Source organism: Chelonia mydas, chromosome 5 (assembly GCF_015237465.2).
Source record: "Chelonia mydas isolate rCheMyd1 chromosome 5, rCheMyd1.pri.v2, whole genome shotgun sequence".
NCBI classification, from domain to species: domain Eukaryota; kingdom Metazoa; phylum Chordata; order Testudines; family Cheloniidae; genus Chelonia; species Chelonia mydas.
Window position 1 is genome coordinate 49,541,526 of NC_051245.2, and position 22,296 is coordinate 49,563,821.

The 22,296-nt window shown below is 41.3% G+C and overlaps 1 protein-coding gene and 1 long non-coding RNA gene across 3 annotated transcripts in view; one reads left to right on the plus strand and one right to left on the minus strand.

Moving 5' to 3' along the window:
• MCCC2 (methylcrotonyl-CoA carboxylase subunit 2) overlaps positions 1-22,296 on the minus strand; it is a 93,475-nt gene that overhangs the window by 69,148 nt on the left and 2,031 nt on the right. Inside the window, exons 1-5 of one of the 2 annotated variants that reach the window (XM_037903141.2) lie at positions 16,783-17,229; positions 15,815-15,881; positions 10,146-10,230; positions 6,298-6,399; positions 3,682-3,809 (exon numbers count right to left, since the gene is read on the minus strand). In XM_037903141.2, coding sequence (XP_037759069.1) covers positions 3,682-3,809; positions 6,298-6,399; positions 10,146-10,230; positions 15,815-15,881; positions 16,783-16,812 — 412 coding nt within the window. In that variant the 5' untranslated portion in view covers positions 16,813-17,229. Of the gene's footprint in view, positions 1-3,681; positions 3,810-6,297; positions 6,400-10,145; positions 10,231-15,814; positions 15,882-16,782; positions 17,230-22,296 lie in introns of those variants that run through there. The other variant, XM_037903140.2, reaches the window with a different exon arrangement.
• On the plus strand, positions 7,462-8,299 carry LOC122466090. Its single transcript, XR_006291333.1, has 2 exons — positions 7,462-7,522; positions 7,807-8,299. It is a non-coding gene; the product is annotated as an uncharacterized LOC122466090 (long non-coding RNA).

Genomic DNA, 22,296 nt, shown 5'->3' on the forward strand with positions numbered 1-22,296 from the left:
TCAAAGGAGGGAGGGTGGTTGGCTTACAGGGAATTAAAATCAACAAAGGGGGTGGGTTTGCAGCAAGGAGAAACACACAAAACTGTCACACCGTAGCCTGGTCAGTCATGAAACTGATTTTCAAAGCCTCTCTGATGCACAGTGCACCTCACTGTGCTCTTCTAATCGCCCTGGTGTCTGGCTGGTCAAAACTGGCCACCAGGCGATTTGCCTCAATCTCCCACCCCGCCATAAATGTCTCCCCCTTACTCTCACAGATATTATGGAGCACACAGCAAGCAGCAATAACAATGGGAATGTTGGCTGCGCTGAGGCCTAACCTAGTCAGCAAACAGCGCCAGCAAGCTTTTAAACGTCCAAAGGCACATTCTACCACCATTCTGCACTTGCTCAGCCTATAGTTGAACTGCTACTACTGTCCAGGCTGCCTGTGTACGGCTTCATGAGCCATGGGAGCAAGGGGTAGGCTGGGTCCCCAAGGATAACTATTGACATTTCAACATTCCCAACGGTAATTTTCTGGTCTGGGAAGTAAGTCCCTTCTTGCAACTGTTCGAACAGCCCGGAGTTCCTAAAGATGCGAGCGTCATGCACCTTTCCCAGCCATCCCACGCTGATGTCAGTAAAACATCCCTTGTGATCCACCAGTGCTTGCAGCACCATTGAGAAGTACCCCTTGCAGTTTACGTACTGATTGGCAAGGTGGTCTGGTGCCAAGATAGGGATAGGCGTCTATCACCCCACCACAGTTAGGGAACCCCATTGCAGCAAATCCATCCAGTATGACCTGCACATTTCCCAGAGTCACTACCCTTGATAGCAGAACATCAGTGACTGCACTGGCTACTTGGATCACAGCAGTCCCCACGGTAGACTTGGCCACTCCAAATTGATTCCCAGCTGACCGGTAGCAGTCAGGCGTTGCAAGCTTTCACAGGGCTATCGCCACTTGCTTCTCAACTGTCAGGGCAGCTGTCATCTTGGTATTCCTGCGATTCAGGGCATGGAAAAGCAACTCACAAAGTTCAAGAAAAGTGGCCTTACGCATGCGAAAGTGTCGCAGCCACTGGGAATCATCCCATACCTGCAACACTATGCGGTCCCACTAGTCTGTGCTTGTTTGCCGGGCCTAGAATCGGCGTTCCACTGTATCAACCAGCCCCACTGCTGCCATGATGTCCCAACTGCCACAGCCCATGCTTTCAGGAACGTCTGTGTCCATGTCCTCATCACAATCGCCCTCGTGCTGGCATCTCTTAGCCTGGTTCTGCACATACTCCAGGATAATGCTAGTGGTGTTTACAATGCTCACAACAGCAACGGTGAGTTGAGCGGGCTCCATGCTTGCAGTGGTATGGCGTCTCCACGGATAACCCAGGAAAAAAGGTCCAAAACAATTGTCTGCCGTTGCTTTCATGGTGGGAGGGAAGGAGGAAGGGATGGAGGGGCACTGACGACACGTACCCAAAACCACCCTTGACAATGTTTTTGCCCCATCAGGCACTGGGAGCTTAACCCAGCATTCCAATGGGCAATGGAGACTGCGGGAACTGTGGGATAGCTACCCACAGTGCACTGCTCCGTAAGTCGACGCTAGCCACAGTACTGAGGACACACTCCGCCCACAATGCGCTTAGTGGGGACATACAAAATCGACTGTAGAAAATCGATTTCTAAAAATCGACTTCTACAAAATCGACCTAAATTCGTAGTGTAGACATACCCTTAGAAATGTAGGACTGCAAGGAACCTCAATAGGTCATCTAGTTCAGTCCTCTACACTGAGGCATGTCTAAGCATTATCTAGACCAGTGGTTCCCAAACGCGTTCTGCCGCTTGTGCAGAGAAAGCCCCTGGTGGGACGGGACGGTTTATTTGCTTGCCGCGTCCGCAAGTTCGGCCGATCGCAGCTCCCAGTGGCCACGGTTCGCTGCTCCAGGCCAATGGGAGCTGCTGGAAGCGGCAGCCAGTACGACCCTCGGCCCGCGCCACTTCCAACAGCTCCCATTGGCCTGGAGCAGTGAACCACGGCCACTGGGAGCCGCGATCGGCCGAACCTGCGGACACAGCAGGTAAACAAACCGGCCCAGCCCGCCAGGAGATTTCCATGCACAAGCAGTGGAACATGTTTGGGAACCACTGATCTAGACCTTCCCTGACAGGTGTTCATCTACCTTGTTGTTAAAAACCTCCAATCACAGAGATTCCACAACATTGCTAGGTAATTTGTTCCTTACAGTTAGAAGTTCTTCCTAATGTCTAACCTAAATCTCCCTTGCAGCAATTCAAGCCCATTACTTCTTGTCCTGTCCTCAGTGATTAAGGAGAACAATTTATCGACCTCCTCCTTATAACAAACTTTTATGTGCTTGAAGACTTAGCATGTAATGCCCCCCTTCAGTCTTCTCTTCATCTGTGCGTTAAATGTGCTTGCTGTGAGGTAGTATATTTTTAATATAAATTCTTCAGCACTGAAATACTCCCATCTAAAAGATTACGTAAGTCCACTTGTTTCAATCTTTCCTCATAGGTCATGTTTTCTAGACCTTTAATAATTTTTGTTCCTCTCCTCTGGATTTTTTCCAATTTGTCCACATCTTTCCCAAAATGTGGTGCCCAGAACTGGACACTATACTACAGCTGAAGCCTTATTAGTGCTGAGTAGAATAGAAGAATTATTTTTCATGGCTTGCTTACAACACTCCTGCTAATACAGTAGAACCTCAGAGTTATAAACACCATAGTTACAAACTGACCAGTCAACCACACACCTCATTTGGAACTGGAAGTATGCAATCAGGCAACAGCAGAGACCAAAAAAAAAAAGCAAATACAGTACAGTACTGTGTTAAATGTAAACTACTAAAAAAATAAAGGGAAAGCAGCATATTTCTTCTGCATAGTAATGTTTCAAAGCTGTATTAAGTCAATGTTCAGTTGTAAACTTTTGAAAGAACAACCATAAAGTTTTGTTCGGAGTTACAAACTTTTCAGAGTTATGAACAACCTCCCATCCCGAGGTGTTCCTAACTCTGAGGTTCTACTGTACATCCCAGAATGATGTTCACTTTTTTTACAATGGTATTATATTGTTGATTCATATTTAGTTTCTTATCCACTATAAACCCCAGATCCTTTTCTGCAGCACTCCCATTTTGTATTTGTGCAACCATTTGTTCCTTCCCAAATGTAGTATTTTGCATTTGTCCTTACTGAATTTCACCCTATTTATTTCAGTACATTTCTCCAGTTTGTCCAGATCATATGAATTCTAATCCTGTCTTCCAAAAGGCTTGCAACACCTCCCAGCCTGGTACTGTCCACATTTATAAATGTACTCTCTGTGCCATTATTCAAATCATTTATAAAGATAATGAACAGAATCAGACCCAGGACAAATCCCTGCAGGACCCCACTTGATATGCCATTTCAGCTTGATTGTGAACCATTGATAACTACTCTCTGAGTAGTATTCCAACTAGTTATGCACCCACCTTATAGTAAGTTCATCTAGGCTATATGTCTCTAGTTTGTTTATGAGAAGGTCATTTGAGACATCAAAAGCCTTATTAAAGTCAAGATGTAGTGTTGATGGCGTCCATTTAAAAATGTAGTCTTCTAGCTAGAATCCCTGACCTTTGTTTAACAGCAGCCATTTACTATTTTTGTAATGGGACTTACCTAAATATAGACAAGGGAGATGATTTTGCATTGCAATTTCTTGAGCGCGTAAATGTTTCTTCACCGTGACTGGATAGTAGGTACCACCTTTGACAGTTGCATCATTAGCAACAATCAAGCACTCCACTCTGAAAAGTAGAAACTTTATGAGAACCAAACATATTTCCCAACTGACCTACTTTACCACTATAACCATGATAACTGCAACAATTTCCATCAGCATTAAATGTTTATTGCTTTAAAACTGTTCCACTGTTCGATACCTCTCTTCAAAGCTGCATGTGATTTCATGTCATATTTGCTTCCAGTTCTTATAAAAAATACTATTAATGAAGAAGCATCTGAAATCTCTAGTTTTAAAGAAAGTTGCACGCATTTTACTGAGCACAGCTGTTGTTAAACATTTTCTTATACTCTGAAAATCTGCTGCAATGTGCATGTCCTTCTCGAAAAATCCCTATTTCTGTGTTCTGTATTGGCAGCGTTCATATTCTGAGAAGGGGACGCATAGTATGACAGTCCAGTGTCAAAATATAAAGCAGTCCCCCAACCTTCTCTACAGTTGCATCAACTAAAGGAACAACTTTATAGCTTCAATTGTTGTTCATGTGGCAAAGCAATTGTTCTGCTGATTAGCAGTAAGTAAGCTGAAAAAAAAAAGTTTACAATGCAGGGCTCCCACACTGTCAACGTCAACAGCGATATTACTTTTCAACATAAGGCCACACACAAGACGTTAACGAAAAGAGAAAGTGTTTATTTTAACATAACATACATGCTGGATTTAAAACCAACTGTAGCTAAATACACTTCGGAAATTCTCAGTCTAATACACTTTTGGAAGAAAAAAATACATCGTTTTCTTAACTGTACTTTGGCAACTGGTTGAAAATAAAATACTTGCTGTCATCATTCCTGATGAAACTGGAAATAGTAATCAACAGTCATGACTAGATAGATATACCTGTATTGTATTTGATGGTAGAAATGAGGCTCTCGATGTGTTAGCATCAACATGGGAGTTTAGAACCAAGGAACTATGAATTTGTAATGTATTTTGTTAACTATTTCTTTTCAGTTCCAGATAAACTAACTTGGCTTCTTGGGTTATTGAGAGAACAAGAGACAGGTTCTCGGCTCAGAGCAGCTGAGGAGTGGTAGTGGAGTGGAAAAGGTGTTTCTAAGATACATTTCAATCACCCAGTTCTGGGCTGTTCAAGGATGCTCTAAACTACGCTAGCTGCAGTCATCCCACAGGGACCACTTCACCAGTCTAGAATCAGTGGACCATCATGTGATCTGCCCTTCCCCTCAGAACCTTAGCTGAGGCTGATAATCTGGCACTAAGACTCGTGTAGATATTTAAGCTGATTTTTAAAAATTTTGTTACTGACTTAACTCTGAGCCATTCTGTCTTTGCAGCACCATACCTTCATGCTAGAAGAGCCTGTGAGTGGCTCTACCTAGAATCTACCATGGATTCATACCAATGAATCCATGAATTACCCAGACAGACTGTGAAAGCAAAGTAGCAACAGTTAGTTGCTCACTGATCAGCCAACTTATGTTAGAACAGAGTAGGTGAAATCCACAAACACCAGAAATCTCCCAGAGTGACCCAGGTACTTAAAACTAAAAAAAAAAAACCCTCCCCATTATTAGAAACAAACCCAAAGAACAGTTCTGCCTCAGTGGCATCCCCTTAAAGCCACAAGCCATTTGAATGCCCTTACTAAAACAGATTTTATTTTGAAGATAGGTAAACGGCTGTTCGGAATATTTTTTTTTAAGAAAGAAATATGAGAGGAGCTTGGCCATTAAGCCATACATCGTGGGTGGCACAAGGCGGCACTGGATAAAATCATTACCCTCCTGGGGTTCCTTCAGCTTCCTGGCTCATCATCCCTAAAGTAATATCCCTTTACACTAGTTTTAACAAGTGCATCAATCTCCCTTAGAGAAACTTTAAATGAGCAAACCCCATTCTTAATCCAGGACACCTTTCGACATGTTTAAAATTGCCTTTCTACCTCACCTGTGTCCTTGCACAATTAACCACTTATTTCTCATCAGAAAGATAACAATGCAGCCTTCAAATGAGTTAATAGGGACGTTGTTACATGTATTGTCTAAGGTCTGATCTACACTAGAAAATTAGATCAGTTTAATGACATCAGTCAGGGGTGTGAAAAATCCACAACCAACTTAAATCCACCCACCCACCCCCTCACCCCCGTGTAGACAGCACTAAATTGACAGAAAAATTCTTCTGTCAACCTAGCTACTACTTCTCAGGGAGATGAATTACCTACGCTGATGAGAGAACCTCTCCCATTGGCATAGACAGCACAGCTGCAGAATTTTAGGTGTAAACAAGCCCTACGAATAAGAATAATAAGAACCCAGCTGAATCCTTTCCCTGCAGTCAAAACTAAATCGGCAGAATAGCCATTTTCGTAATCTTCTGGGTCACAGAAGTCAAGTACGAGAAAGCCTTCAACTTAATGTTGGAAACAAAGTGCTAGATGGCTCCCAGAGCTGGAACTAGGAACCACACAAAAACATCCTCTTGCTTGTATAATAGACATAATATGTAGATCACTGGCAATTTCTTACCCTGACACTCTTCCAATGCCTGTGATAATGCCTCCTGCCGGTACCTCTTCATTACCATACAACTGGTAACCTGCAAACTGGGAGAACTCCAAGAATGGAGACCTAAAAAAATGACAAACATTTTGACAGGATTATTAACCGGAAGCAGCCTGACAAACATTATTTTCTTTTGTAAAGTTCATGGCTTTAAAATGTGTTCTTGCAATATATCTTTCAAACAATAGATATGTCAAGATTACGAACCAACACTACTTGCCAGCAGGATGGATAAAAATCAATGATTTAAAAAAATAAATTAAAAAATTGGATTTTTTTTATTTAAATTGGATTTTTTTGAGGAAAAAACCTATCTAAAGATAGTTTGAATTAAGATACAATATAGCTCAAAGATATTTCATCATAGAATAGGGATTATAAATTCTAATTCTATAGTATGAGACAATATAGTCATATAATGTTTAAGAAAAGTTTTGTAAATGAGTTCCAATAGTTCATGGAATAGGGACCCAATCTTATGGGGTTCCAGAGGCTTCTGTATAGATTATTTAGGTTAATCTTTCTATCTACCCAATGGGACTCAGTGCTCTATCTAGAAGATACCATCAGAAATGCTTAATTTTGCAGTTCTCAAACTGTGGATTTGTGTCTTCAAAGATAGCATGCATGTTAACAGCAAAAATGGTTTTAAATAAATAAATAAATAATATATAGAGGTGAGAAATAACAGACCTCAACCCTATTGTCCCTTTGCAATTTTGTGTACACCTCTCTCTGAAAGTGCAAAGTTTCAAAAAGTTCAAAGAATAGAAGATTGTTGGGGGCGGAATAGATCTGGACAAGGAGAAGAAGTCTGGAGACAAATGTGAGAAGGGAGGGACAGGCAGTAAAAATGAAAGTGAAACTGTTTGAGCAGCATATTCCAGAAGTCTGGAGGCCTTTCTGAGTGTAGCCTTCATTGATTTGACATCTACCATACCATTCTCTCACTAGAACGGAAAACCTATAATGGCAGCAGGCCATAAAAGAGACCCAGTTTGAGAATATTTTAATGAAGTTTCCCTACTTGTGGGTAAGACAGGCATGCGTGCAAAATGCAAACAGTGCAACAGAGAAATTCAAGGCCTGGTTGCCCGAATGAAACAACATCATGAGAAGTGTTCCTTCTCAGGAGGTAGCTGCATTGATGATGATGAAAGGAACATGTCTGAACATGCAGGATCTTCAGGTTGGTAAACTTTTTTAATTTCATACTTCTTTCTTAAGGACTGCCTGTCTTCCTTCTGGACTATTCTTGAATTCTCATGTTTGAGCAAAGAATATAGTTGTTATTTTATGGTACCATCATTTTAGATGCAGTTGCGATAAAAAATAAATAGCTGAAATAGGCAGATCTTCCTTTTACAATTTCACCTTTAAAGTAGTACTGAGTGTCAGTGAATGCAATGAGTAATACTAAATGAGCAGTATGCTAATAATAATTAAATAACTGCATTGACTTATTTTGTTAAGGAGAATCCGTCCTCAACATGCAGGATTCTGAAGACTATCCACCTTCAAGATCACCATAATTTTCTATAGTTTCAGAGTTATCTGCCAATGATAGTGTTTCAGTCATATCATGTATGTCACATAGCCACAGTATATCACCTGTAGCAAAAAGGGAAGAAAAATCTCCATCATCCAGAAATAACCATAGATAAATTTGTGAAAAGAACCAGCAGATTACAAAAAGAGGTAATGGAAGAAAAAATTGCCCATTTTTATGCAACAAACTCTCCTTTCCGTATGATTGAGAACCCACACTTCATTAACATGGTTCAGTCATTAAGATCAGGATACAGTCCACCCAACGGAGCAGATGTCTCAGGCAAACTGCTGGATAAAGCGTATGGAAGAGAAATTGAGCAGTGTGCAAAAGGTCTAGAGGGTGAAATTGTTAACCTGAGTCTTGATGGGTGGAGCAATGTCCACAATGATCCGGTTGTATGTGCTTGTGTGACAACAGAAGAAGGAAATGTCTTCCTTACAGAAACAATTGATACATCAGGAAATGCACACATAGCAGAATACTTTCAAGAAGTAGCAGTAAAAGCTACAACAAACTGTGAAAAAAAATTCAAATATCTAGTATGCAGCTTGGTCATAGACAATGCTGCAAATGTATCCAAGATGAGAAGAAATTTAGAAGAGATTTCCAAGCTAACAACATACGGCTGCAGTGCTCATTTGACGCACCTCCTAGTTAAAGACTTCAGTGTTCCAGAAATAAAGGCTAATGTTGTTGAAATTGCAAAATACTTCCGTAACAACCACTTTGCAGCAGCTGCTCTGAAAAAAGTGGGAAGAACCAAGTTAACTCTCCCACAGACGTGCGATGGAACTCAGTAGTGGACTGTTTCGAGCACTATATCAAGAACTGGCCTAATCTGATGACAGTTTGTGAACAAAATCGTGAAAAAATAGTTGGCACTGTCACAGCCAAAGTTGTCAACATTGGGCTTAAGAGACATGTTGAACACATGCTGAGTACCCTAAAGCCTATTTCTGTAGCCTTGAACAAAATGCAGGGAAATAACTGTTTTATTGCTGATGCTGTTGAAATTTGGAAGGAACTGAGTGAGATCTTAGAAAGAGAAATATGCAATGACTGAGTTAAATTACAAGCATTAAAAAAACTAATGGGACAAGCACTCTCTCCAGCTCATTTTCTTGCAAATATTCTCAATACTCGGTACCAGGGTCAAACCTTAACTGCTCAAGAAGAGGAGTTGGCTGTGACATGGACATCCAGCAATCAGCCCTCCATAATGCCAACTATAATAAACTTCAGAGTTAAGGGCGAACCATTCAAGAAATATATGTTTGCTGATGATGTTTTAAAGAAAGTCATAAACAGTGAACTGGTGGAAGTCACTTAAGCACTTGGATTCAGAGACTGTTGAAGTGATAATCTTCTGCTGGTGTAGAAAGAATATTTTCTTTCTTTAGACTAATTCATTCCAAATTGAGAAATCGTTTGGGACCTGAAAAAGCAGGAAAGCTTGTTTTTCTTTTCTAGATTATGAACAAACAGGAAAATGAAGGTGAAGATGACTGAGTCAGCGGCAGAAGCCAATATTTTAAGTTTCTCATGTTGACCAGGCTGACATAGTCGATTTAATTTTTGTTGGGTTTTTTTAAATATTTCATTTAACTATTTTAGTTAAAAACAATTTTAACAAAAATAAACCTGATTTTAAAAAACCTGAATGTTTAACTAACTTCAAAAATTCATGTTTGTTTTGTTAAAATATTATATGTTTGCTGTTGAAGAAAAAAATCCAGAATACATAATGTTGTTGTTTTAGTTAAATAAAACAATTTAAATGTCTGTCTGGTGATGTTCTCCTCCTAATACAGCATGCCAAGAAAATCCTACAAATATTAATGATTAACCTGTTGAATTGGAGATAGTTCACCTCCCAATGACTTCATAAATATCTGCTTCAATTACCTTTGGTAAATGAAATAACCAAACAATCATTCATTTTCTGATATAGCTGTAAAACTAATCTGGAAAGTTTTCAAAATAAATCACTTTAAAAATTTATGGTGTGTACCTTCTAAAAATGAAACCTGAGTTGTGAAGAATATATATGGAGGTTATAACAACCAACAAGAATGCACTTTTATGTAGAAATCCATGATTAAATCTAGTCTTCCTGACTAGTGATTTAAATCAATTTGATTTAAATCAAATCCACCCTGCTTGCCAGTAGTTTAGGAACTTCAATAAAAGAGACAGTTCTGTTAGTTTACACAACACAAAAGAGTATATGATGCTTTATAGCCAAAAATAAATTACCCACCCTGGATCTATGAGTCTGTCAATTCTCTCTCTGGGTAACAGCTTTCCTCTTGATGTATGAAGCTTCCGTGCCTTTTCTCCACCCCCTGTGATACAAGGTCATTCATTAGATCTACTGTACACACATATGAATATATCACTATTAACACTTAACATAGAATGAAAACAGATCTGAATTCTCAATTACAAAAATACAGACCTTAAACAGACAATATATTTAATAGAGCTGACATTTTAGATGACTGATTTAAGATGATGATGCAGATAATTCTGTCTGTCATATGTTCTAAGTTACTTTTTCTACATTCTTTACTAACAAAGTTTGAAAGCAAATAAACTCTCAGCTAATAGAGCTCATCTGGGCATCACAAAATGGGGAAGAGATGGCCAGCCCTCTGTAGAGATAGAGGTGGTTAGGGACTATTTAGAAAAGCTGGACGTGCACAAGTCCATGGGGCCGGACGAATTGCATCCGAGAGTGCTGAAGGAATTGGCGGCTGTGATTGCAGAGCCCTTGGCCATTATCTTTGAAAACTCGTGGCGAACGGGGGAAGTCCCGGATGACTGGAAAAAGGCTAATGTAGTGCCCATCTTTAAAAAAGGGAAGAAGGAGGATCCTGGGAACTACAGGCCAGTCAGCCTCACCTCAGTCCCTGGAAAAATCATGGAGCAGGTCCTCAAAGAATCAATCCTGAAGCACTTAGAGGAGAGGAAAGTGATCAGGAACAGTCAGCATGGATTCACCAAGGGAAGGTCATGCCTGACTAATCTAATCGCCTTTTATGATGAGATTACTGGTTCTGTGGATGAAGGGAAAGCAGTGGATGTATTGTTTCTTGACTTTAGCAAAGCTTTTGACACGGTCTCCCACAGCATTCTTGTCAGCAAGTTAAGGAAGTATGGGCTGGATGAATGCACTATAAGGTGGGTAGAAAGCTGGCTAGATTGTCGGGCTCAACGGGTAGTGATCAATGGCTCCATGTCTAGTTGGCAGCCGGTGTCAAGTGGAGTGCCCCAGGGGTCGGTCCTGGGGCCGGTTTTGTTCAATATCTTCATAAATGATCTGGAGGATGGTGTGGATTGCACTCTCAGCAAATTTGCGGATGATACTAAACTGGGAGGAGTGGTAGATACGCTGGAGGGGAGGGATAGGATACAGAAGGACCTAGACAAATTGGAGGATTGGGCCAAAAGAAATCTGATGAGGTTCAATAAGGATAAGTGCAGGGTCCTGCACTTAGGACGGAAGAACCCAATGCACCGCTACAGACTAGGGACCGAATGGCTAGGCAGCAGTTCTGCGGAAAAGGACCTAGGGGTGACAGTGGACGAGAAGCTGGATATGAGTCAGCAGTGTGCCCTTGTTGCCAAGAAGGCCAATGGCATTTTGGGATGTATAAGTAGGGGCATAGCGAGCAGATCGAGGGACGTGATCGTTCCCCTCTATTCGACACTGGTGAGGCCTCATCTGGAGTACTGTGTCCAGTTTTGGGCCCCACACTACAAGAAGGATGTGGATAAATTGGAAAGAGTCCAGCGAAGGGCAACAAAAATGATTAGGGGTCTAGAGCACATGACTTATGAGGAGAGGCTGAGGGAGCTGGGATTGTTTAGTCTGCAGAAGAGAAGAATGAGGGGGGATTTGATAGCTGCTTTCAACTACCTGAAAGGGGGTTCCAAAGAGGATGGCTCTAGACTGTTCTCAATGGTAGCAGATGACAGAACGAGGAGTAATGGTCTCAAGTTGCAATGGGGGAGGTTTAGATTGGATATTAGGAAAAACTTTTTCACTAAGAGGGTGGTGAAACACTGGAATGCGTTACCTAGGGAGGTGGTAGAATCTCCTTCCTTACAGGTTTTTAAGGTCAGGCTTGACAAAGCCCTGGCTGGGATGATTTAACTGGGACTTGGTCCTGCTTTGAGCAGGGGGTTGGACTAGATGACCTTCTGGGGTCCCTTCCAACCCTGATATTCTATGATTCTATGATTCTATGATCTCCTTCTGTCATCTGGAGTTGTCATTTTGACAATGAACTAACAGAGCACTCAAAAACTTACTTTTCAGGGATCATAGGAAGGAGAGATGGGTTGTGTTAATTTCCCTACAGCACATTCTAAATTGCTTTGCTAAGTTCAGTTTTAAATTGCTCAACTGATGGGAGATTTCTCGGGAGATTACTCTAGAGTGTAGAAGACCTCACAGTCGGGGTGTACACCATTTCCTTTTGCTCCTCTTCATCCATTCCTTCGTTATCTCACTTTGGACTACCCTAAATTATACCTCTCACTCCTTGGCGTTTAACACCATTCCAACACTTGTTGCCAGCTGACATCTCTCACCCTCTTAGTAGCAGTGGCATGTATCATTTTATATTTCCTCAGAAACTAACCCCACAGATGTCAGTGAAGGCTAATTCAGTGAGAGCCATTCCTATTGATGGGGTGAAAGAGAGACTCTTACCCTTTAGAATTATGCCAGACAGCCACATAATCATTTTTGTATGCTTTTATGCCTTTTCATTACACTATAGACTTCACAACTTCAGTGAATTCCACAGACTGAAGGGTAAACTAATGCTCAGGAGGAATTTAAGTGAGCAGGATAAAGGAGAGTGACTGCAATACTTTGCTTTTCTCCTATCCCCATCTGATGGAAAAACATAGGAAGAGTCACAGAAACAAACAGCCCTATCCTATTAGTCCTGAGCACCACTGGGAGTCACTGATCACCCTTCACATCCATTGAAATTAATGGGAGACAATGATATTCAGCACTTCCCAGAAGAAAATCTGGAGCCCACTCCTGCAAGCAAGTAATAACGATAAAATTAAACATGCAACCTTAATTCTGTTCCCTTCCAAAGGTGTGGAAGAAACTGTATTGTAAAATTTGAGAAATAGCAACTTAACAAATAAACTCTCATAATGCAGACAAACAAAGGGTCAGAGTTGAAGTTGGAGGTCCAGCCCTGTTAGTTGTGCAGTTGGAGGTCCACCACAGTTAGTTGTGCAGCCCTGATTTTAAATTTTATATTCTTCACTTAGTTGGAATTAGTCAATTTGGATTTTACTATCATTGAAGATTAATCCCTGTGTTTGTAGTTTTCCTATAATACAAGGCATGGCTAAATTCCTCAAAAGTCATCTCTGCAAACTGAGGGTATATCTACACTACAGCAGCACAGCTATGGCTGCAGTGCTATACTATAGTTGCTTCTTACATTGACAGACAGGTTTTTTCCATCTATGTAGTTAACCACGTCTCCGTGAGGCAGTAGTTAAATCGACAGAAAAATTCTTTCATGGACCTAGCTGCTTCTACACCAGGTTTTAGGTCAACATAACAATATCTCACAGGGCACAAAATTTTTCAAAGCCCTGAGCAATGCAGAGAGAACAATCTAATTTTTAGGTGTAAACCAGACCTGATACACTTCTTTTCAAGTTGTCAATTAGTGTATTTGCCCAGCTGACTGGTTATAAAGGCAAAAAGCACAGCAACAGACTGGAATGAAGAAGGGAAAACAGGTGAAGTGAAAAACGTATCAGTAAAAGTTTCTTATTAACAATCCTATTTGTTTAAACGAATACTGTCATTAAATTCATTAAAACAACATACTTAGCTGTTCCTAAGATGTTAGGAATTTAAAATTATTTCATTTTAATAATCAACTTTCTACTATTTATTCAGTTTGCTTACTTTTTGCCTTTCTCTCAGCTTAGACAATGAAAGATACAGATACAGATACAAGATACAGTTTCTTTAAGTCAGCTTCACTCTCCTTTAGAGTCTGTTTCTAGTCACTTTCAGGTCCTTATGCACCAGCACACAGCTGTGCTATTTGAATGGCAAACATAGGGTACATTAATTTAAAAACTTCACTGCAATTTTTTTAAAATGTCATGGAAACATGTTATTGGTGTTAGATTTTTGTTAAGGTTTATTGTTATTATTGCAAAACCTTATTGAACCAAATTAGACCTGATGTTATCCCCTCAAAGTTTTCAACTAATGGAAGGTAGCAGAGCTAGACTCAAATAGGAATAGCCCTACATTTCAATACACCTACTGGAATACAGTTAGCACATTGTACCTGAGTAAATAGTGTACACCTGGCTAATGTACAATTTATTAATGAATCAAAGAGTTTAAGGACCACCACATCATCTAGTCTGACCTCCTGTATATCACAGGCCACCAACACCACCCAGCCCCCACACACTAAACCCAACAACTGAAATTAGACCAAAGTATTACAGCCCATAGGTGACTAGACTTATGTCCCCACAGGAGGGACTGAAGTGCACCAATGACAAAGGATCTGCAATCACAAGGAAATGATTAAGTGAGATACACCTAGATCGGGGCGGGCAAACTTTTTGGCCTGAGGGCTGCATCAGGTTTCGGAAATTGTATGGACGGCCGGTTAGGGAAGGCTTTGCCTTCCCAAACAGCCAGGCATGGCATGGCCCCTGCCCCCTATCTCCCCCGCCCACTTCTCACCCCCTGACGGCCCCTCCCCCATCCAACCCCCCCGTTCCCTGTCCCCTGACCGCCCCTGGAACCCCCACCCCTGACTGCCCCCCACCGCCCAATCCAACCCCTCCTCGCCTTCCTGACTGCCTGCCTGGGACCCCTGCCCCATCCAACCATCCCTTCTCCCTGACTGCCCCTGGAACCCCTGCCCCCCAACACCCCATCCAACCCTACCTCCTTCCTGACTGCCCCCCCCAGACCCCTGACCTCATTCAACCCCAACTGCCCTGACCCCATCCAAACCCTCGCCCACCACCCCCCGAACTCCCCTGCCCTCTATTCAACCCCCCGCTCCCTGCCCCCTTACCGCACTGCCTGGAGCACCGGTGGCTGGCGGCACTACAGGTGCACTGCCCAGCTGGAGGCAGCCACGCCACTGTGCAGCACAGAGCACCGGGTCAGGCCGGGCTCTGCAGCTGCGCTGCCCCAGGAGCTCACAGCCCCGCCGCCCAGAGCACTGCACTGGCGGCGCAGCGAGCTGAGGCTGTGGGGAGGGGGATAGTGGGAGAGGGGTAAGGGGCTAGCCTCCCGGGACAGGAGCTGAGGAGCCGGGCGGGAGGGTCCCACGGTCCGGATGTGGCCAGCGGGCCGTAGTTTGCCCACCTCTGACCTAGAGGATCCTGGCAAGTTACCCGCACCCACATGCAAGAGAGAAAGATGAAAACACAGGTCTCTGTCAATCTGGGGGAAAATTCCTTCCTGACGCCACATATGATGATCAGTTAGGCCCTGAGCATGTGAGAAAGAATCAGCCAGGTGAGAGAGAGAGAGAATGCCACCTCAGATCACTGGCACACCCTGTTCAGTATCCCATCTCCTACCATGGCCACCTCTGATGCTTCAGAAGAAGAGACCAAAAACTCTTGCAGAAAATTTTTTTCTTGGGCAGGGGGGAAGGGGGAGGAGAGGGCATTCTTTCCTGACCTTTGCAGGTGGCTGGGTGAAGCCCTGAAGCATGAGCTTTAGGAACATAAATGAGCCCTGCCCCCTACTGACATGAGAAACCCCATCACACAACACACTCATAAATTTGTCCAGTTATTAAAAAATAAGATCAGTTAAGATAAACTTTGTAAAAAATAAATCCAGGGCTACTTTAAATAATGTTCTAAAATCACATACACAGAACTTACCTAATCTGATTTTTTCTGCTAGCTCTTGGAGTTCAGTTACTAATGCTTTCATTCGTTCATAGTTTTCCTAGATGGGGGGAAAAGGTGAGCATTTAAACTTTAACCAACACTAATAGCACTATATTTTAATAGAGAATCATGTCACAGGAAAATGTATTAGTTACTGGTGATATCACACTGTTTGTTTCTCTTCAAAAAAGTTTATATTTTCTTCACACTAATAACAAAATTTTCACTTATCTTTTATCCAAGCATCTCAAAGTGCTTTCAAACAAGCCTCACAAGAGCTCTAGTGGAGTTAGATTCTCAGAAGACTTGTTTTATGTTTCAGTCCATCAGAAATCAGCTTATCCATAAAAGGAAGCTATGGCGGGGGAAGCGTGCTCGGGTTTTTTCCCCTAAGTTTTAAGTTTTGTTTTTAACTAATCATAATAACATACATCAGAAGGACTCAGTTCAAATGCTAGTACTCCTACTTTGTGCCAAAAGTTCATTGGTTCAAGTCCCAGCCTGAGGAGAAGTTAAAACTCAGATTCTCTATACTTATTCCAGCTGACTACTTAGGTATAAGATAGGGCTGTCAAGCAATTAAAAAAATTAATCATGATTAATCGCACTGTTAAACAATCTGTCATTTATTTAAATATTTTTGGATGTTTTCTACATTTTCAAATATATTGATTTCAACTGCAACACAGAATACAAAGTGCACAGTGCTCACTTTATATTTATTTTTGATTACAAGTATTTGCACTGTAAAAAACAAAAAAGAAATGGTATTTTTCCAATTCACCTAATACAAGTACTGTAGTGCAATCTTTTTGTCATGAAAGTTGAACTTATAAATCTAGAATTATGTACAAAAAAACTGCATTCAAAAATAAAACAACGTAAAATTTTAGAGCCTGCAAGTCCACTCAGTCCTACTTCTTGTTCAGCCAATCGCTCAGACAAATAAGTTTACTTACATTTGCAGGAGATAATACTGCGCACTTCATGTCTACAATGTCTCCTGAAAGTGAGAACAGGTGTTCTCATGGCACTGTTGTAGCCGTGTCGCAAGATATTTATGTGCCAGATGCGCTAAAGATTCATATGTCCCTTCATGCTTCAACCACCATTCCAGGCAACATGCATCCATACTCGAAAATTATCCAAAGCAGTGCACACCAACGCATGTTCATTTTCATTATCTGAGTCAGATGCCACCAGCAGAAGGTTGATTTTCTTTTTTGGTAGTTTGGGTTCTGTAGTTTCTGCATCAGAGTGTTGCTATTGTAAGACTTCTGAAAGCATACTCCACACCTTGTCCCTCTCAGATTTTGGAAGGCACTTCAGATTCTTAAACCTTGGGTCAAGTGCTGTAGCTATCTTTAGAAATCTCACATTGGTACCTTCTTTGCGTTTTGTCAAATCTGCAGTGAAAGTGTTCTTAAAATAAACAACATGTGCTGGGTCATCATCCCAGACTGCTATAACATGAAATATATGGCAGAATGCAGGTAAAACAGAACAAGAGACATACAATTCTCCCCCAAGGAGTTCAGTCACAAATTTAATTAACGCATTATTTTTTTAATGAGCATCATCAGCATGGAAGCATGTCCTCTGAAATGGTGGCTGAAGCACGAAGGGGCATAAAACTGTGATTAATTTTTTTAATCGTGATTAATTTTTTTGACTTAACTGTGATTAATCGACAACCCTAGTATAGGCTAAAGACACCAAGATGCTTATCAAAGAAAGAATAAAAATATCCTGGTGTCCTCACCAACATCCCTTCTTTTAATAAAACGGGCTCTAATGTTTTTGGATGTCAGTAATCCATTAATGAGCTCATAATTACTGCCCTGTTTGCCAGGGTCACTGCACAAAATTACTATAGCAGCATACCTCAGTAATTAAAGATACTATCCCACCATATTCCAATATGGCTTTTTAAAGACTCTAATAAGAGTTGCTCTTTTTAAATATAGATAGATTACATATACACACATATACAGGGTATAGTAGACAAAGAAAGAAGACAATGCTATTGAGCACTCATTCATATTGAGTTATCTTATTGTTACCCAGTTAGAAAATATAGAACACTGCTTTAATATCAATAGAACCACTCTGTTTAATTCTGAAAATGTAGAATTGTTAATCAAAGTTGTCCCTCAGATATCTAATGAGTCTCACAACAATAAGGCTTTCTCAGGTCAACACAATACCCTGACTCACTCCTTTAGTCACAGAAAGGGCACAATGGTGGTGGAGAGGAAGAGGAAAAGAAAGATGAAGTGCGCACATGCAGAAAACAAACAAACACTAAGACAATTTTCATTTGAGTTATTTTAATTTCATACTAAGTCATATTCTGTCGCAAAAGATCATCACATGCATTCTGAAGTTATTACTGGAAGGTGAGAAATCCATTTTAAAATATCTTTACTGAAAAGTGAAAACATATGGTCTTAATAAAGGGCTTTAAAATTTTGCCAGTCACCTACTAGTCAGAGATGATATAAAAGATGTGTGGGTGGAGACCCATCAGCAAGATCCAAGGACACACTTTGATTTAAAAAATCCAGCTCTCAATGCCCCATACCAGCTCCTGAAAAAGGGTTCATATTCTTAGCAAGGTGCTTTCCTGGGACACTGCTTATATGTGCCATCTTTATTTATCACCCTTTGGCTAATAAGCAACTGATAAGACTGAAGCCTCTACCCTCAGCTGCTGGAAGAGAGATTCTCTCTTTCACATACTACCACTCTATAGCCTACTGGCTGCTTTGAGTACGGGGCATCTCCACAACCCTACACTCCTCCCTGCACTTTCCAGGCTCCTGGTGGGGGAGGGAGAGGGGGAGGAAATGGTCTATTATGCTTCATTCCTCTTTCAGCCTTTTTTTTTATTTTTATTTTAATCCCCTCACCTTGCAAATAGCTCCAGTACCTACTTCTACTGTTCACCACTTTCCTAAATAGTAAGTACACATTGCAATTGATTATTGCTAGTTTTACTGGTGTCACAGGATTCCCAACAGCAAGCAAAAAACTGACCAGTCTTGTTAATTTCACTGCTCTGCTGCAGCAGTTGTGCAAAAGCTCTCAGCAGACTAAGGAGACAAAACTGCATTCAGTTCACATCCAAAAGATTCTCTTTGTAGACTTATTGATTAGCTTTTTCTTTTATCAGAGTCTAAGGCCAGAAAGGACGACTGTGATCACCTAGTCTGACCTCCAGTATAACACAGCACATAGAACAGGGGTGGCCAACCTGTGGCTCCGGAGCCGCATGCGGCTCTTCAGAGGTTAATATGTGGCTTCTTGCATAAGCACTGACTCCAGGGCTGGAGCTACAGATGCTAACTTTCCAATGTGCCGGGTGGTGCTCACTGCTCAACCCCAGGCCCTGCCCCCACTCCATCCCTTCCCCCAAGGCCCCTGCCCCTTCCCCCGAGCCTGCCATGCCCTTACTTCTCTCCTCTCCCTCCCAGAGCCTCCTGTGCACGTGAAACAGCTGACTGCGGGAGGTGCTGATCCGCATGGCTGCTGGTGGGCGGGAGGCACTGGGGGGGCTGATGGGGAGCTGCTGACGTATTACTGTGGCTCTTTGGCAACGTACATTGGTAAATTCTGGCTCCTTCTCAGGCTCAGGTTGGCCACCCCGACGTAGAACTTCACCAAAATAATTCCTAAAGCATATCTTTTAGAACAGGGGTTCTCAAACTTGATTGCATCGCAACCCCTGTCTGACAACAAAAATTACTTCACGACCCCAGGAGGGGGAACCGAAGCCTGAGCCCACCCAAGTCCCGCTGCCCTGAGCTGGGGGCCAAAGCCCGAGTCGGGGGGGGGAGCCTGTAACTTGAGCCCCGCCGCCCAAGGCTGAAGCCCTCAGCTTTTGGCCTTCAGCAGTGGGCTTGGGGTTTGGCCACAGGTGGTAGGACTGGGGCTTTGGCCCCGGGTCCCAGCAAGTCTAGCGGCAGCCCTGGCGACCCCATTAAAACAGAGTAGCGACCCACTTTGGGGTCCTGACCCACAGTTTGAGAACCGCTATTTTAGAAAAACACCTAATCTTGATGTAAGTGACAGAGAATCCAGCACGATCCTTGGTAAATTGCTCCAAGGGTTATTTACTCTGACTGTTAAAAAATTTACACTTTATTTCCAGTCTGCATTTGTCTAGTTTCAACTTCCAGCCATGGATCGTGTTATAACTTTCTCTACTAGACTGTTCCCCATGTAGGTACGTATAGACAATAATCAAGACGCCCTTTAACTTTTTTTTCTCTGTTAAACTATATACATTTATCTCCTTGAGTCTATTACTATAAAACATGCTTTCTAATCCTTTAATAGTTTCTTGTGGATCTCCTCTGAACCCTCTCCAATTTATCAACATCCTTCTTGAACTGTGGACACCAGGACTGGACACCATATTTCAGTGGCAGTTGCACCAAGGCCAAATACAGAGATGAAATAACCTCTCTATTCCTACTTGGGATTCCTATTTATGCATCCAAGAATTGCATTGCCCCTTTTGGCTACAGCACACTGGGAGCTCATGTCCAACTGATTATCCACTATGACCCTCAAATCTTTTTCAAAGCCACTGCTTCTCATATGAGAGTCGTCCAGCCTGTAAGTACAGCCTACCTTTTTTGTTCCCAGATGTATACATTTAGTCATATTAAAACACATATTGTTTTCTTGCACCCAGTTTACCAAGCAATCTGGATCACTCTGAATCAGTGACCTGTCCTCTTTATTATTTATCACTCCCCCAATTTGTCGTCATCTGCAATCTTTATTAGTGATGACTTTATGTTTTCTTCCAGATCATCACTAAAAATGTTAAATAGCATAAAGCCAAGAACCAAACCCTGCAGGATCCCACTAGAAACACAGCCATTCAAGGAGGAGGATGATTCCCCATTTACAATTACATTTTGAGCCCTATCAGTTAGCCAACTTTTAATCCATGTTACAGGTGCTATGTGAATTTTATATCGTTCTAGTTTTTTAATCAAAATATCACAAAGTAACGAGTCAAATGCCCAAACTTGTAATCTCATTAAAAAAAATAAAAATCAAATTAGTTTGACAGGATCTATTTTTCATAAATAGACTGGCATTGTGTTGACTGGCATTTATTATATTACCCTCCTTTAATTCTTTATTAACCAAGTCCCACAGCAGCCACTATTAGCTTGTCCGGGATCAAGTCAGACAGACAGCCCTACAATTATCCAGATCATCCCATTTACCTTTTTTTAGATATTGGCACATTAGCTGTCTTCCAGTATTCTGAAACTTCCCCAAATTTTTAAAATGTTATAAAATAACCATCACACGTCTGTTTCATTTTTAAGCCTATGATAGTTACAACACCCCAAATCTCTGTAACTGTGATTAAGAAAAAATATTTTCTTTATTCTTTGTTTTCTTACGTGGGTCATTTGCCAGGATGCTTTCTCCCTTATTCAGTCAGTTGCCCCACATGTCTCTCTTTCACACAGTATCAGGGAAAGAAAACCCCCCTTTAAAAAAAAAGTGATTGAAAAACCACAAATATTGGCAGAGGGACTTGGAAACAGATACACTAGCTGAAACTAAACTCATTTTTTAAATTGACTAGATTTTGCGTTGACTACATCCCTTTAAAAGCTGCATAAACTGACAATTTAGGCCATGAACTCACAAAGGCTTAAGCATGTAAATAATTGTATGCATATGAATTATTGAATTCAGTGGGACTACTCTTATACATAAAGACACAGGCATGCTTAAGTCTTTACACGATCAGATCATTTAGCGACCCCTCCCATACCTCCCATTTGTCAGTGGTAGAAGGGTTTTTCAGGCCATGGATTAATATATCATAAAATGGAACTACTGAGTGAATTTGAGACTTGAATATCTCCATTTTTAATCCTAGTTCTCTAACTAGAACAGTAAATCATTCTACTCTACAAAGCAGCAACAATAATACTTTTAGATCTTATCTTACGCTTTGAGCAAAATAATAAAAATTTAAAAAATAAAAGGTTGCTTTTAGCAGTATGCATTATTACTTCTATCATATATTTCTGAACTTTTGTTATATAATGCTAAAAGGACATGCAAGATGCCATGCATTCTTCTCTAGAAGAAAACTGCCTTTACTTTATGAGTACTATACACATCTGTTGTTAATATAACAACTTCTTGCAATGCAAATCTGAGGTGGCAGAAATTACAAACTAATCCTGCAATTACTGCAAGGTTGAGACGTCTATTAGAAGCCACACTTGCAAAATGGCTACAGGATCTGGTCCTCTGGGTCTTTTTCCAGAATTTAAACTTTCCTTTTCTCTTTTTAAAATTGCCCCTCTGGTTTGTAAAATAGGTTGGCCTTCTAAATGTAAACTGTCTTGCTGAATTTACAGCCATAAAGACAAATATTAGCTAAGGGAAGTGTGACCTTCATCATTCACCTTACGCCTTCTTGT